Raw genomic sequence first — 14076 nt, 5'->3', positions numbered from 1 at the left:
CGGCGACTCAACCGATAGCAAGAATTGAGGGAGTTCATCAGGTGAATAGCTATCATCAATTGTCATGCGTGTCATTTTCTGCATCTTGGTCATCTGGCATCTTCGGGAAGGTTTCTTATGAGAAGGTTCCCACGTTGCACATCTCATGTAATTATAAATTTGTCAGTCCAAGACATGTCATCGAACTCCTTTATCTCAAATGAAATGTAATTGTGCAATGGTGCCTTTGAGCATCACCCTCAGACACGCCGCATGCTTTAATACGATCATACATAAGATTGCCCATATTGGTTGACTGGACGAAGCCAAGCTCTTTGCCATGAGCTTTACAATCCATGTCACATGGAGAGGTCGCACATTGACGATTTCTCTTCCCATTGCCGATCCAACGCTCAACGAACTGGGCGAAGAGATAGAAAAGCAGCACGGCGCTTCCTTTGAGACTCTTAAGCTCTTGGTCCCTGGACAGAAGTGTCAAATTGCTCCTGCACGACAACGCGCGCAGGCTGCCTCGGAAGCAGGTGAACCGTTCACTTGCATTGAGCCTGGCTGCGTCGAACCATGCGTCCCATTCTTTGCGACCATGCGTCCCATTCACACAGTCGTTCCTTCAATTCCCGCAATTTCTCCATTGTACATATCGTCACCCCTCATACGTGATACCTCACTTCGGCCAGATGTCACAGCATCTTTCCCCTCCTTTCCTCCTCCTCCTCCTCCTCCCAAAGCCAGGCCTCAGCAATGGCTGCAGAGTGTTGCTTCTGGCTAGCAGCGCGGAAGAGATCACGCGGGTTCGTGCGGCCCACGACCTGCCGGGCATGCGCTCCTTCGATGATGAACTCAAGCGCGCAGCTCGCAGACGGCGGACAGTCCGCAGCGACTTGAACCCGCAGCCCCCCAGGGGTACGTCATGTCCTTGTGGTGCAATGTCGCCTTCAAAATGAAATGAAAACACAAGCAATTTTTTTGTGTTTCTGCATGCATTTGCCCTCTCCGCCCCGTCTTGATCTACCGCTGCCAATCCCGGCAGCCGAGTACACTTTCAGCTCATACGAGACCTGGCAGCGTCCCGGGCTGCAGCCGCCCCCAGCCGAGGCCCTCAAGCTGCTGTACAGGTGGGCGGACTCCGGGTTCGTAACGCTCTTCTTCCTATGCCAGTGAACGGGTATGTGTGCGTAATGAATGGTGCGAGTGTGTGGATGGGTGTGCCGGGGACGATGATCTTTTCCCTTGACGCAATAAGCTGAGAAACAAGCTGGGAAGCGTCATGATGAGGAGATTGCTTCTGTGTTACTACTTACTGTGTATTATTGTGTTTGGTTTTACTAGGCCCATTGTTTTTACTAGGCCCAGCTTGCGGTATAAATTTTTTAATAAGCCGCGACGGCCAACCTTCTTTTTAACTTTAAACTTTTCCGGCTCAGAAATGGCCGCAATGTCATGGTGCGCCTAGAAGGGGGGAACATACCCCGCCGAAGCATTCACCCCGCCGTTACGAGAGTGCGCGCAGGCTGGCCAGCGACCCGGGCGTGATGGGCGTGATGACGGCACACCAGTACAGAGTGGGACTGCTAAGTGAGATGCCACCGGAGGGCAAGGTGGGGGTGTCGCCGGTGTGCATTCTGGGTGTCAACATCAACGCAGGACAGGAAATTAGCCTGCGGCTGCGTACGGATGATCTCAAGGTAAGTACGGCATGCCAACCTTGCCTAGGAGATGGATAGACAGTAGCAGTAATTGTGATGATGCTGGTGCTAGTGGCCGTACCCTGGTCGGTCATTAGTTCCATGATCTCTGGCTCGATCCTTTTTCGGGTATAAGTGCAATCGCAATCGATGCGGATTGACTTCTGTGGATAGGGTTTAGGGTACAGCAGGTCGGCGGGATTCCTTTAACTCTTGTCGCCGCGTTACGGTACGACAGGGGTTTCGGAAGTACGAGCGCATTCGCGAGACGCTGATTCACGAGTTGGCGCACATGGAATACGGCGAGCACGACAACGACTTCAAACGGCTGAATTCGGAGCTGGGCCGGGAGTGCGCGGCGATTAACGCCAGGTGCGTGGCCGTCAGGCCGGCTGGTGGAACCTGTCTAGTGGATAGGGTGCGGATACGCTCACAACACATCACTCGCATCTCGTTGCCTCGTGCCCCGAAGGTACGCCAGCGGAGGAGGCCACTTATTGCTGTCAACAGCAACAGCAACAGGACGCAGTCAACGCGAGGGCGCCGGCATCCATGAACGTCCTTTCCATGGGAGGGAGCTGGACGATCCTGCGCTGCTGCTGGAAGACGGGACTGCCGCTGCGGTCATGGCGGCTACGGCGCGGCTTAGCGGAAAGACACTGCGGCAGCTTGCAGCTATGGGGAGTAACGGACCAGTCCAGGGTGTGTTGCCGAGTGGCGGCGGTGCTAGTGGTGGTGGGGAGGGTGGTGGACCAGCCGGGGTCTGGGATGGTGGCAGAAGCATCAGCAGAGGCGGTGGAGAGGGGACTGATGGTGGTGGGAGGGGCAGTAGCTCTGAAGGCAGTGGCGGCGGCGGCGGGGGAGATGACGATGCCAGTGCCCATGCCGATGGAGATGGAGACGATCCAGTACGGCAGTTTGAGCATTACGATGCGGCGACGGAGCGTGCCGAGGCGGCGGCGCAGCGGCTGGGCAGCGTGGACGAGCCGCCGCCGCCGCCGCCGCCGCCGACGACGACGACGACGACGACGACGGGGTTGCAGCAGGGCGCTGGCAACGGCGCCGGTGATGGCGGTGACGGTTGCAGCGAAGAAGCGAGGGCAGTGACCGGCAGGTCACGAGTCGTAATCCAGCCGCAGCCGTCGCCGTCACCGCCACCGACGCCGGCGGTCACGCCCTTGGCAGCGTCGACTAGCCTGCCTACACAGTCCAGAGCAGCAACACCACCAACACCATCGACAACAATGCTGATAACGGCAGTAACCTCAGTGGGAGCGCCGTCGGCCATGTCGGCCAGGGAACAGGCTCGTGACGAGGTGGCGGCGCCGCCGCATGATCCCGTCATGATGGACCTCGGCGAAGACGCGGATGGGAGACTAGGCAAGAATTTAGCTCCAAACATGGACCAGGGGCTGGGCTCGCGGGTGGTGGAAAGCGACGTTGCGACGTCGGCAGCAGCGACGGCAGTAGCAACAGGACTGACGGCAGGAGCAACGGCAGCGGAGGTCCCGGTGGTGGAGGACGTGGAGGGTAATAATAGCGATCTGAAGCCTGGTGGTGAAGATGGAGGCGTCCAGCTCTCGCTATCGCTGCCAGCTGCACTGACGGCGGTGGCGCAGCCGCCGCCAACGACGTTCCTGACGCCCTCGCCATCTGTGCGCTTGAGCTTGCGGGCTCCGGAGGAGCTGTCGGTAGGTGGTCGTGGCGGCGGCGGCGGCGGGGGTGATGATGGTGATGGCGGCGGCGGCGGCGGCTCTGACGCCGACAGCGGAGTCGCGGCGGCGGCGCAGGCCAAGCTGCGTCAGGCGTGGAACGCACTGGTGCAGATGGGATCGGCTGCGGGAGGAGGCACACCGTACAGTGTCGTACAAACGACTCCTGATTCATTACCCGTCGCCGCCGTCACCGCCGAGGATGTCGCCAGCGCATTGGATACGTTGGAAACGATGCTTGGTAATGCCGTACACTTTCCAGCCGAAGACCGCTACCGCCGTGTGCGGCTGAGCAACGCGGCGTTTCAGCGACGTGTGGGCCGGTTGCCAGGCGGCGTGGAGTTGCTGCGTGTTGCGGGTTTCGTTGAGGAGGGTTCGGGGCCGGATGCGGTGCTGCGGCTGCGCCGTAACGACCCCGGGTTGCTATGGCTGGTGCTGTCGGCCGTCCGGGAGGCAAGAGAGCAGGTTGCCGTGCAGATGCACACGGCTGGGGGACACCTGGCTTAGGGACATTTGCTCCTTTGCATAAGGAAGATTGCTTGCTACAGTTGCTAACTACAGCTTAACAGTTTTGATGCGTGCATGCATGCATGAATGCATGTATATAATAGTTTTTAGCCCCTGACAAGAATATATGCATACTAGTTTTGAGCCCCTGGTTAATATGCGCCTAATATGCAACTACTGGCTAGCATGGCAAATGCCTTAGGCTTGAATCGCTGCGCTGGGCAATGCACGTGCTACTGCATATTTATTATTACTGCTACTGCGTTGGCCGTTAAACTGGCACTGTGGGGTTCTATTCCCTATAACCCTCTCTTGCCCACCGAGAGCAGGGACACATGGGGACATGGCTACACGGTGTGTGTACTGTATCGAATTGATAGAAAGCACCTCGAGGAGTGTGACGGGGTGGTGGTGCGTTTTCGGTTGCGAATACGGCTAACCACTAGCTGTCAGTCGTATTCAAGCACTGCGTGTCGTTTCCCCTAGAGCAGATGAAGGAATAGAAGGTGGTGGAGGGCACATCGGTCGGAGGGCTTTAGGCTTCCTCAAACCAGGGGGGATTCATCAACAGGAAACCCCCTACGGTGTTTTGCGACGAAACCTTTTTCCTTTCGCACAACTTACGAACACGGGACTGTTGGGCTGTGGGAAAAGATCGCGACTTAACTTATTGTTAAACAGGTGCATTAGTCTTACGGCCGTTCTTGGATATGTGTTGTGTGTCAAAGGCGTATTGTGTGGTAAAAAACCTGCAGGTGTACGTTCCGTTGCGCGATATTGGGCGTTTTGCGTGACAGGATCTCTTTTTGCCATGGGGAAAATAATTTAATGACAGGGTCTGACCTTTCCGGGCTCTGACTGTTAAGAGGCGTTCTCAGTGCATGCAACGGCAGCGGAGCCTCACCTCACAGCGACGAGGGAGAGAAGGGCGTAGAGGACCTTGCACGCCGAAAGGTCTTGCCTCGATTTGTGATTTTTATGAAGTAATAAAAAAATAATATAATTTACTACTTCATCTCTCCATTTTCTCGTCCGGCAATCTGACTGATATATATATCAAGGAAATCACAGGCAGGCAGGCAGGCAGCCAGATCGTCGGGGGTCTCGCATCGCAACCGACCGTCATGCGGATCCCGCTGGATTCCGAAAGGGCATTTGTAATGCGGCGATAAATATATTTTAGCATTTATACCTGTCTTAGCATCCCCATAGACACGATCCCGTACCCCTCCTCCTCTTCTTCAGCAGCAGCCGCAGCCGCAGCAACAACTCGCCAAGCACTTAACTCCCCTCCTGCCACCAAGTTTATACCGACTTAACTGCCACTACCAGCAAACACCCCTGTTTTCCTTCATCCACGTAATGACGAAAGGTATTACAGTCCAAATGCAGTGTCAAATGCATGCTTCTATCCATCAACACATCAAAATCACCTTTTTGCCAACTCCCCTCGCGTCCAACAAAAGTCCATTCCGGGTCTGTCTAAAGTAGCATAGCCGCCTCCGTTGGACGTCATGCATGCGGTGAACGAACCCGCGAGGTTCGCCAACAGCATCTGCATCATCAATAACCACTGTCGCATCATGAGCATAGCAGCAGCAGCTGCTGCTGCTGCAGCAGTAGCTGCAGCAGTAGTAGCAGCTCGACAACAGTCAAGACAGCTAGACAAATATAATTTATTCGGATCGGATTCACCACGGCAACGCCACTAATGGATATGCATTCAGGAACTCGGTCAGCCTTTCAGAAACAACGAATGTGCCAATGAAGCTGTAGGAGGAATAAAAAAACCTAAGTAACCCTAAGATGCACTTCGGCAGCCACCATATGTACAAACCCTATCCATGAACCTGCGGAAAATTCTATTCACGAGGGCCGAGCAGGGGAGCCCCCACAGCAGAATCCCCACCACGTGTGCGAACACATATGATGTGTGAAACAGGGGGGTGTATCTTCGCCCGTGGCAGCTACCCTGCGAAACCCTGCCTTCCCCGGTATTTCGGGGCACCCTCATCCAGTCACCCTAGTCAACTTCTCAGTGGATCGCTCAGGTTCCGCACCCACCACCAGCATCCAACGGAATCTGCCGGGTCGACAGCGGCCCAACTCCGTTCCTGGTCGGCTCGCAGGTTCACTTTATCCCAGGTCACCACCGTCCATCATCTAGGGGCGCAATGCCTTCCACCATCGAAAGGATTTTGACCCTAATGGGTATCGATCCCGGAATCTCCCGGGGGCAATGGTCGCGCCTTACCAGTAGTGCCAAACCCCAACATATGTGGATGCATACATATATACATACGTGTTCTGTTTGTACATATATACATACGTACAAACAGACATATGTGCACACGGGGGTTTCGGAAGTACGAGCGCATTCGCGAGACGCTGATTCACGAGTTGGCGCACATGGAATACGGCGAGCACGACAACGACTTCAAACGGCTGAATTCGGAGCTGGGCCGGGAGTGCGCGGCGATTAACGCCCGGTGCGTGGCCGTCAGGCCGGCTGGTGGAACCAGTCTAGTGGATAGGGTGCGGATACGCTCACAACACATCACTCACATCTCGCTGCCTCGTGACCCGAAGGTACGCCAGCGGAGGAGGCCACTTCTTGCTGTCAACAGCAACAGCAACAGCAACAACAGCAACAGCCGCTCCAGACTTTGAAGCCGTCAACGCCAACTGCTGGGTCGCCTCCTCCGCCTCCGCCTCCTCTTCTGCAGCGGCAACAGCAAAAACGACCCGACGAGCCGCCCAGCGCCTACCGCCCCGGAGGTTTTCTTACACGAAGCACACACCCACAGACATGACATCACTCACCGCCTTTCCAGGTCCCCTCAGCGCCAGCATCCCTAAACCCGAAATCATCCAAACAATCAGAGGTGGTTGACAACCATGGTTGACAAAACCCTAGCACAGCACATCTGCTACAGCCGCCAACGACCAACGGTACACGGGATCCCCCTCAACCCATCTCTGCAACAGCCTCATCACAAAATTCCCGATGCCCCACAGATTCCACCACCTTCGCTGCCATGCGCCTCTCCGTCTGCAGCTTCAGCCCACGTGGTACCTACAGCCCTCCCGGGTATGTAGCGTGCGGCTCGCTGCTACAGCCTCGCTACCGCCTGCGCCGCCAGCACGGCCTGGCTGGCCTCATCGTTGGCGTTCTGGCGGCGACCCATCAGGTACTCCATCGCCTCAACCATCGTGTCCGGTACGACCCGCCGTACAGGACCGCTCGGGCATCGAAACGCAAAGCTGCGCGAGGGAATCCGCGCAGGTAGAGCAACACCCCTCACCAATAAGAGATCGATACAAAAAAAAGATGCCATAAGAGGTTAGGGGAGGCAAGGTATGAAACGTTTTAGGATCATTAAGGCCACACACACACAAGAAAAAAACAGAATTCTAGAACGAGGTGAAAACGTGAAGTGAGGTGAGGAGGTAAGTGGAGACGGCGAACGAAACAACACCTCACGCGGGCATCATTTCCCTTTCCCTTTCCGCATTATCTACCCGCCATGGACCGCAAACCCTGGCCCCACCTGAACACGTTGGTCACGACGCTCTGCTCGGGAGCCCCCGGCTCCACCTTGGTGGCTCGCACATGCACCCGCACCACACACCCCTCCGTGTACACCACCTGACCGGTGAGCCGCAACAATGTGCCGATGGGTACGGGCATCAGGAAGGCCACGTCATCCATAGACAACGGGTCGCAGTACTCGCCTGTGCGACAGTACGGCAACGTGTACGACAGGGAGAATGTCAAAGCAAGGGGGTGCGGTGAGAGAGGGTGTTTATGAAGGAAAAGGAAGGGGGAAGAGAAAGAAGGGGGATGGGTGGGATGCTGTGGACATCAAAGAAGTTGAAGTAGGGCGAAGCCGGTGAGCGGAAGAGGTGCTTCTAGTGGTGCTTCTAGTGGTGCTTCTAGTGGTGCTTCTAGTGGTGCTTCTAGTGGTGGTAGTGCTGGTGGTGGTGCTGGTGGTGCTGGTGGTGGTGCTGGTGGTGGTGCTGGTGGTGGTGCTGGTGGTGGTGCTGGTGGTGGTGATAGCGTAGCGGCGGCAGCGAAGGCCTGCTGTGACGGCTGTTGTCAGGTAAGGACAGTTTGGAGAGAGAGGCGGCTAGGGGACCCCACCCACAACTCAAGCCGGGGCTCAAGTGCTACCGGGGTTATTCCAACGGGGGGGGTGCGTGTGTCGTACCTGCATGTAGGGCGGCTGTTGAGAAGGCATGTTCGTATGCCAGTCGCAATAGGTGGCCGCCAAAGATGACGTCAAACACGTTGCGATCCTGACTGTTGGGCGGTTGGTAGTTGGCAGTTGCGGGGGTGAGCCGAGTGGTGGTGGTGTGTGGGGAAATGAAGACGGGGTAACGTGGGGGCAGAGGGTGGAGAGGGGGAGCGTTTAGAGCATCGGCTTTATTTGTTTGTTTGTTTGTCTGTCTGTCTGTACGTATGTATGTTTGTCATTTCCTTTTTTAACGGCAATGGCGGCTGGGGAGCGATGTGCTCAGCTCCTGCTCGCAAGTGGAGACCGCCCTCAGGTCAACCCTCGCCCAGCTTAAAAACTTGCGTCGTACCGTAGCAAACAGACACGTAAACAGACACACGTACAGACACTCACACACACTGGGTGCCCGCCTGCTCATCCTTCGCTCCTCGTTGACCCTCCGAAACCATGCGCCGCGTGCTCTCCACGCCGCCTCAACATTTAATGAGGTGTTAACTTCCCGACCCCATTTCCCCCGGCATGCCAAACACACCGTACAACATTCCCCCCAACATTTCCCCCCAACTCCCCCCACCCCCGGCACCTGTGCATCAGACAGCAGTTCTGCAGTACGGTACGGCTCATGGGCACCGTCTCGCCATGCTGCTGCGGGTGATGGTGATGGTGGTGGTAATGGTAGTTGCCTATCCGATGCAAGTGGTGTTGCCTGATTAGGTCGTGCACCAGCGCCACTTCCTCCCCGGTGGGGGGTCGACGAGCCCAGTGAGCGTCACGACGCTGCTGCCGCTGCTGCATGTGAACCTGCAAGGAGGTTTGCTTGTTGAAAAAATTGTTGGGTTTTAACTTCGGGTTTTAACTTCGGGGTTTTACTTGGGGTTTTACTTGGGGTTTTACTTGGTGGCCACCACAGAAGAAAAACCACTTTTTTTTCCATTCGGTGGAGGAGCTCGGTGGGACATACAGAGGTGCACTTCCATTCGCACCAAGTTACCAAGTCCGGTCTTGCCCGCAGTCCGGTTGGCCTTCACTTCATTTGACTCCCCTTTTACGTCCACTTCCTAGGGTTTTTTAGGGTTTCTCCCAATGGCCCTGTCCACCCCAGCAAGCCCGTATATCTATTATATATACCCTTTACATCCCTGCTCCGAATCCCCCCGTTCTCCCCTCTCAAACTCCCACCTTGCCCTGCTCGAACAACTCCATCTCTCTGCTTGTCTCCGGTACAAGCAAGGGTACTTCCGCTGCTGCCGTACGATCTGGTGTACGAGCTACCAGTACGAAAAACGCCAGTCCGATGAAATTCCACTGATTGGGGTCTGCCCCTGGAGCTTGATGTGACAGCTCAATCATGACCTCCATGCTGCTGCGACCCGCCCAAACGACCTGAGCGCGGCCCGCAGTGGTGCTGGTGGCTTGGGTTAGGTTAGGCAGAGTGTGCAGGTTTAGGGGGGACATGATTACCCTCCTTCCTCCCCCCTCATCTCCCCCCTCACCTCCTCCCCCCTAACCCACCCTCCCATCACATTCCGTATGTGCCCCAACCCTCCATCGCCCGTACCCCCCCTACTCTTTCACGCGACATCCCGAATGCCGTACGCCGTACACCGCATACCCCGCAATAAGCCCCCTCTCGCACCTGCCCTGCCATCCTGAGGTTGTTCGCCAGGGTCACCTCCCCCGCCACGTGGCGGTCTTGAATCCAGGAGATACGGTCAATGGAAGCAGTCAACAAAACCCTCTCTGACACGCCGGCGTGCCGTGCGGCGATGTCACCTAGCGTGGTGAAGGGAGACGGGGCTATTAGGGTGCTTTGCAGGTTTTACGGTTGCTTTTAAAGGTTGTGTCATAGCTTAGGTTTGAAAGTTCTGTCAGCGCGGGTTTAACGCAGGGGTAACGTGTCAATGTACGACAAGAGCGAGAAGGCACGTATATGTCTGTATGTATGCATGTATGCATGTATGTGCCAATTGAACCCACCTGCCAGTGTGTCGAGATCTTCCAGAAGGAGCCCAAACCGCATGTGGTTGGAGGTGAAGCGCTGGTACTGCTCGCGAAGTGTCGAATTGCTGCTAAACGGAAAGATGAGCTCCAGGTAGCTGTCGCTGGGCGCGCGCTGAGGCAGCGCCAACGGGGATTGTTTGTCAGCGTCTGGCAGCGAAATGCTGGAGGACATGCGTCCGGCATATGAGCTGCTGGGTTGTGGCTCAGGGTCGTCCGCGGCAAGTGGCGCAGCAACGGAGGGTCTGGACGATGCGCTGGCGATGGTCGTCGCTGCGTCTGCTCCAAAGCTTCCAAGCCGGGACTTCATTACCCAGTCCAGAGGCCCAGGGCCCGAGAAGTCCGCTGGATCATCGCGGCGGGGCTGCGTAGGGACATGCCCCGATTAGGGATTGCGCCATATTGTTGGCACGTACGTTGCTATTTGGGGCTTTGAGAGGGTTAGGTTACGTGCCTTGTATTTAATAAGCAATCCGCGGCCTCCTCGCCGGTGCTCTCCTACTTCGTAGGAAAACGGAAGGCACCATCCGGCTTCGTCTAGTGTTGCTTCCTTTAGTATTGGAGGTTCCTCCAGTCGCAGAGTTCCAAGCATCCTGATCAGGCGTCTGCAGAATGAAGCGTTCGCTTTTGTCAACATAGCAAAAAAATTAAGAGGACGCCGTTTACAAGAGCCCAGTGTGCGTGAAACCGCACAGTACCTTTAAGAATACTTTTAATAGAGTATTATCCTGAAGTCGGCGAACTCAATTTGGAGCTGCCGTAAGCGCCGTGCGTCTCGTCAGGAGAAACACAAAATCCCGAAAAGGGTTATGGGTAGCAAAGGCACGCTGTTGAGTTATCAGTCCTATCGCCAAAAAGCTGATGGCATTTTCCAGTGGGCTTTCGGGTAGGGCGACAGATAGATACACAGCGAGCTTTCACCGTTGGAGTTCGTTCAACCGTTAATGCAGTTCTCAAAACTCAGCCTCAAACAACGGCACAGACAAAGGGAGCATCAGGAAAAGGCAAGGTTAATACGGCCTTTAATTGCGTGCTGTTCGTGTTTCTGCGCTCGCTGCGACCTCGACGGGATCAGCGACACGTTAAAGCATATCGTTAGTGTCTTATAGGTTGGTGTCCTACAGCTCCCGTATTCAAAAAGCTGGCTTCTATAATCACAGACAGGATTGCTGCAAGCAAAGGGGGGGCTAGTTAGGGCTTTGCTCTAATCCTCACGTGTATCGTACCGGGAGCTGCGTACCGGAAAGGTCGTTTTTTTATATAATTCAGACCAGTGCACATTTTTATTTGGTGTAGCTCCATTTGCGTTTTGCTACTGTGTGGTAGTTGCATCCGAGTGGCTTACAATCGCAGCAGAGTGTCAAACAGCATCCCATCTCGAAGTCCATGGCACAGGATACCTGCTGAAATTTTCGCAGAGCACACGTATCTGTAAGTACCTGTCATTCTTCAGCCCCCCTGTCAGAACCTGTATGCACTCGCGACCTTTTCCCCGACTCAGACTACGCAGCATTAGCACTACGAGCATTTCTCCTTGCCCCGGAAAGCGCTTCTGCACTACGATGCATCCGTGAGAAAGGATAGACCAGTTAGCTGGCTGCTGCACTTGCCTTTGTTTTTTTCCTTGTCCTTGCTCTTCTCGATAACCGCAAGCGAAAGCCGCTGCAAAGCCGCTGTTCTCTGTAGTCCTAAAGAGAATTAAACCGAAGCAAGAGCTGTCGTTATGAGCAGAACTTCGGAGGGGACGATAGGGATGCAGAAGAGCGCGGATGACTTGGACCAACAGGCTTTCGAGGTCCCTACGGAGCGGAATCCGCCTCTCCCAGGCAATAAAACCCGACAACTCTATCGCCAAGGTGGTTAGCTCCCACATCTTACGGGCACTATTCGGTCGGAATTACGCCCAGTTAGTAATTATGTATCTCTTGAGGCTATGCCTTAAATTTGATTTAGGGCCACGCGGCGACGGGCCGGATCGGGAGCTGCTAACGCTACTCCCCAACAAGGTGTCCTCAACAGGTGTCCTGACCCCAGCTTGGGAAGGTTTCACTCCGCAGCAACACCAGGCAACCGGAAAACAATGTCACCATCATTATTGTCTGTCATTTTGGAGCATTCTGGAGCAAAATAACCTGGTTTCGGTGACAGATATGTTGACATGGGAAATTCCCCGGAAGCGGGTGGCTTGCCTGATGACACGCACAAATCGAGAAATGGTTCCAAATTTTTATTTGGGAGGCCAGGCACGTCGCGCTGAGGCGCTTGGGCCTGAAGCGGACGAGGGAGAATGAAGATGACCTCCCACGTACCCGCATCAATACCAATACAACGTCCATGGCCCCCCGGCTTTTACGGACACACCCGCACTTGTGTGCGGAACTTGTAACTTGTAGCTTGTTGAGGCGATGAAAACACTGTCATCTGTCCCAGGCAATTATGTCATGTTGGTGGATATGATGGATTGACTTGCGACACACTTCAAATGTAAATTTGAAATGACGATCCCCGCAAGGATCTGCAAGGCTCATTCTCACGCTCTATGAGGGTCTTTCCATTGGCCAGCGGCTGGGAAAGTTCCTTAAGTTCTATGGAGAAGTTAAGAAATTTCCTTCATTTCACTTTACATTGGGCCCACTTTACACAACTTTTATCAGACGTACGGATTGTAAGGAATTGCTCACTTTTGAGCTACGTTAGCCCTCGAGCACATTACTACTATTGCCCAGCACGTTTTCGCTCGCATTCCTTGACTCCCCTAGACAATGTCCCCATGGGCACCGTCGGCAAGCGCGCAGAGTTGTGCTGGGACGCGACCTGGTTAAGGCCTCCATACGACATTTGCGAATGATGTATTTGTGGTGATAGTCCGGGAAAGCGGGGTGGTGACCCGACTCGAGATTGACATGGCCACGCTGCAAGCGAAGCTGCCTCAAGCAAGCTTCGTCATCCATATGAGTTCCAATGTAACCAGCAGGACTTCCCTGGAAGGACATTGACGAGGAAATAGCACTCGCCGGTTATGCGTAGCTGGCGTCTGTCGCTTCCGAGGGCCGCGACTGCACTGGTCAACGCACCAAATATTTGGCTATTACCGGGCACCCTAAGTATTTAGGAATCACTCTTAGGGCACTATCGCCATGAGGCTATAAAACGGACAGGACGCAAGGGCAGATCACAGTGTAAAGTGAGTTGTAAATATAAAATTTCCGCGATGGAAGCAAGTGCGCATGCAGAAGTGACAGGGTACTCAAAGTTCTATAAAACAAGCTATATGAAAAGCTCTTTTATTGAAAGAAGGACGCATGCTAGGCTCACATGGCACTCAAGTCATGAGCACGTACGCACAAAGGGCACTTCCGCCGTCACGAAAAGAAACACACAGGGCACAAGGGCAGGATGTTTTGTAAATCGTGCTGTAAATGAAGCTTCGTTATTAACCAACATGGCATGCTGGAGACGAAATGGACCCGCAGATTTCGTGTGTGTGTGTGGTGGTGTTACAGTGGGCTCCAGACTCCAATGTTTCATACGCAGCAGATATGCGGGCGTATTGCCGTGGGCATCCGACATTATGTTAAGCCAGACATATGTCAATATCCATTATATCAGGGGCATCGGAAGATGCCAATGGATGGTGATGGAAAATGGTTAATGAGCTGCGAATCTCTCATCATAATTGGAGATGAGTTTGTAGCTTCGTTATTCTGCCGTGTATGTGTGTGTGTGTGGTTGTTACAGTGGGCTCCAGACTCTCGAAGAGTAGAGCCATCGGGCCATCTGGCCGTGCACTGCAGTAGAGACTAATATACCAAAAGATTATCACCTCAGTGTATATTGGTGATAAATGCTTAACCCGAAATTGTATCCGGCTTCACAGAAATCAGCATAGATGAGAAAGCCGAAATTAATAGGCACTGGCTACGCGTGAAAGTTTGT

General features: G+C 54.5%; 2 protein-coding genes across 2 annotated transcripts; one reads left to right on the top strand and one right to left on the bottom strand.

The window, feature by feature from the left end:
• Positions 1 to 319: 319 nt before the first annotated feature.
• VOLCADRAFT_89901 (uncharacterized protein) lies at positions 320 to 3904 on the top strand (the record flags this gene model as incomplete). The annotated part of the gene is made up of 6 exons (XM_002949496.1): positions 320 to 521; positions 733 to 903; positions 1031 to 1115; positions 1511 to 1685; positions 1924 to 2057; positions 2158 to 3904. 6 exons carry the CDS (start codon positions 320 to 322, stop codon positions 3902 to 3904), a joined length of 2514 nt encoding a protein of 837 aa, XP_002949542.1.
• Positions 3905 to 7017: 3113 nt separating this feature from the next.
• Positions 7018 to 10732, bottom strand: VOLCADRAFT_117261 (uncharacterized protein; the record flags this gene model as incomplete). Its single annotated transcript, XM_002949397.1, has 9 exons — positions 7018 to 7168; positions 7456 to 7538; positions 7590 to 7639; positions 8116 to 8207; positions 8726 to 8943; positions 9322 to 9525; positions 9779 to 9915; positions 10120 to 10244; positions 10557 to 10732. 9 exons carry the CDS (start codon positions 10730 to 10732, stop codon positions 7018 to 7020), a joined length of 1236 nt encoding a protein of 411 aa, XP_002949443.1.
• Between the last annotated feature and the right edge of the window lie 3344 nt (positions 10733 to 14076).

This window comes from Volvox carteri, assembly GCF_000143455.1.
Source record: "Volvox carteri f. nagariensis unplaced genomic scaffold VOLCAscaffold_14, whole genome shotgun sequence".
In the NCBI taxonomy this organism is placed as follows: Eukaryota; Viridiplantae; Chlorophyta; class Chlorophyceae; order Chlamydomonadales; family Volvocaceae; genus Volvox; species Volvox carteri.
This window is presented reverse-complemented; position numbering and strand designations above follow the sequence as displayed.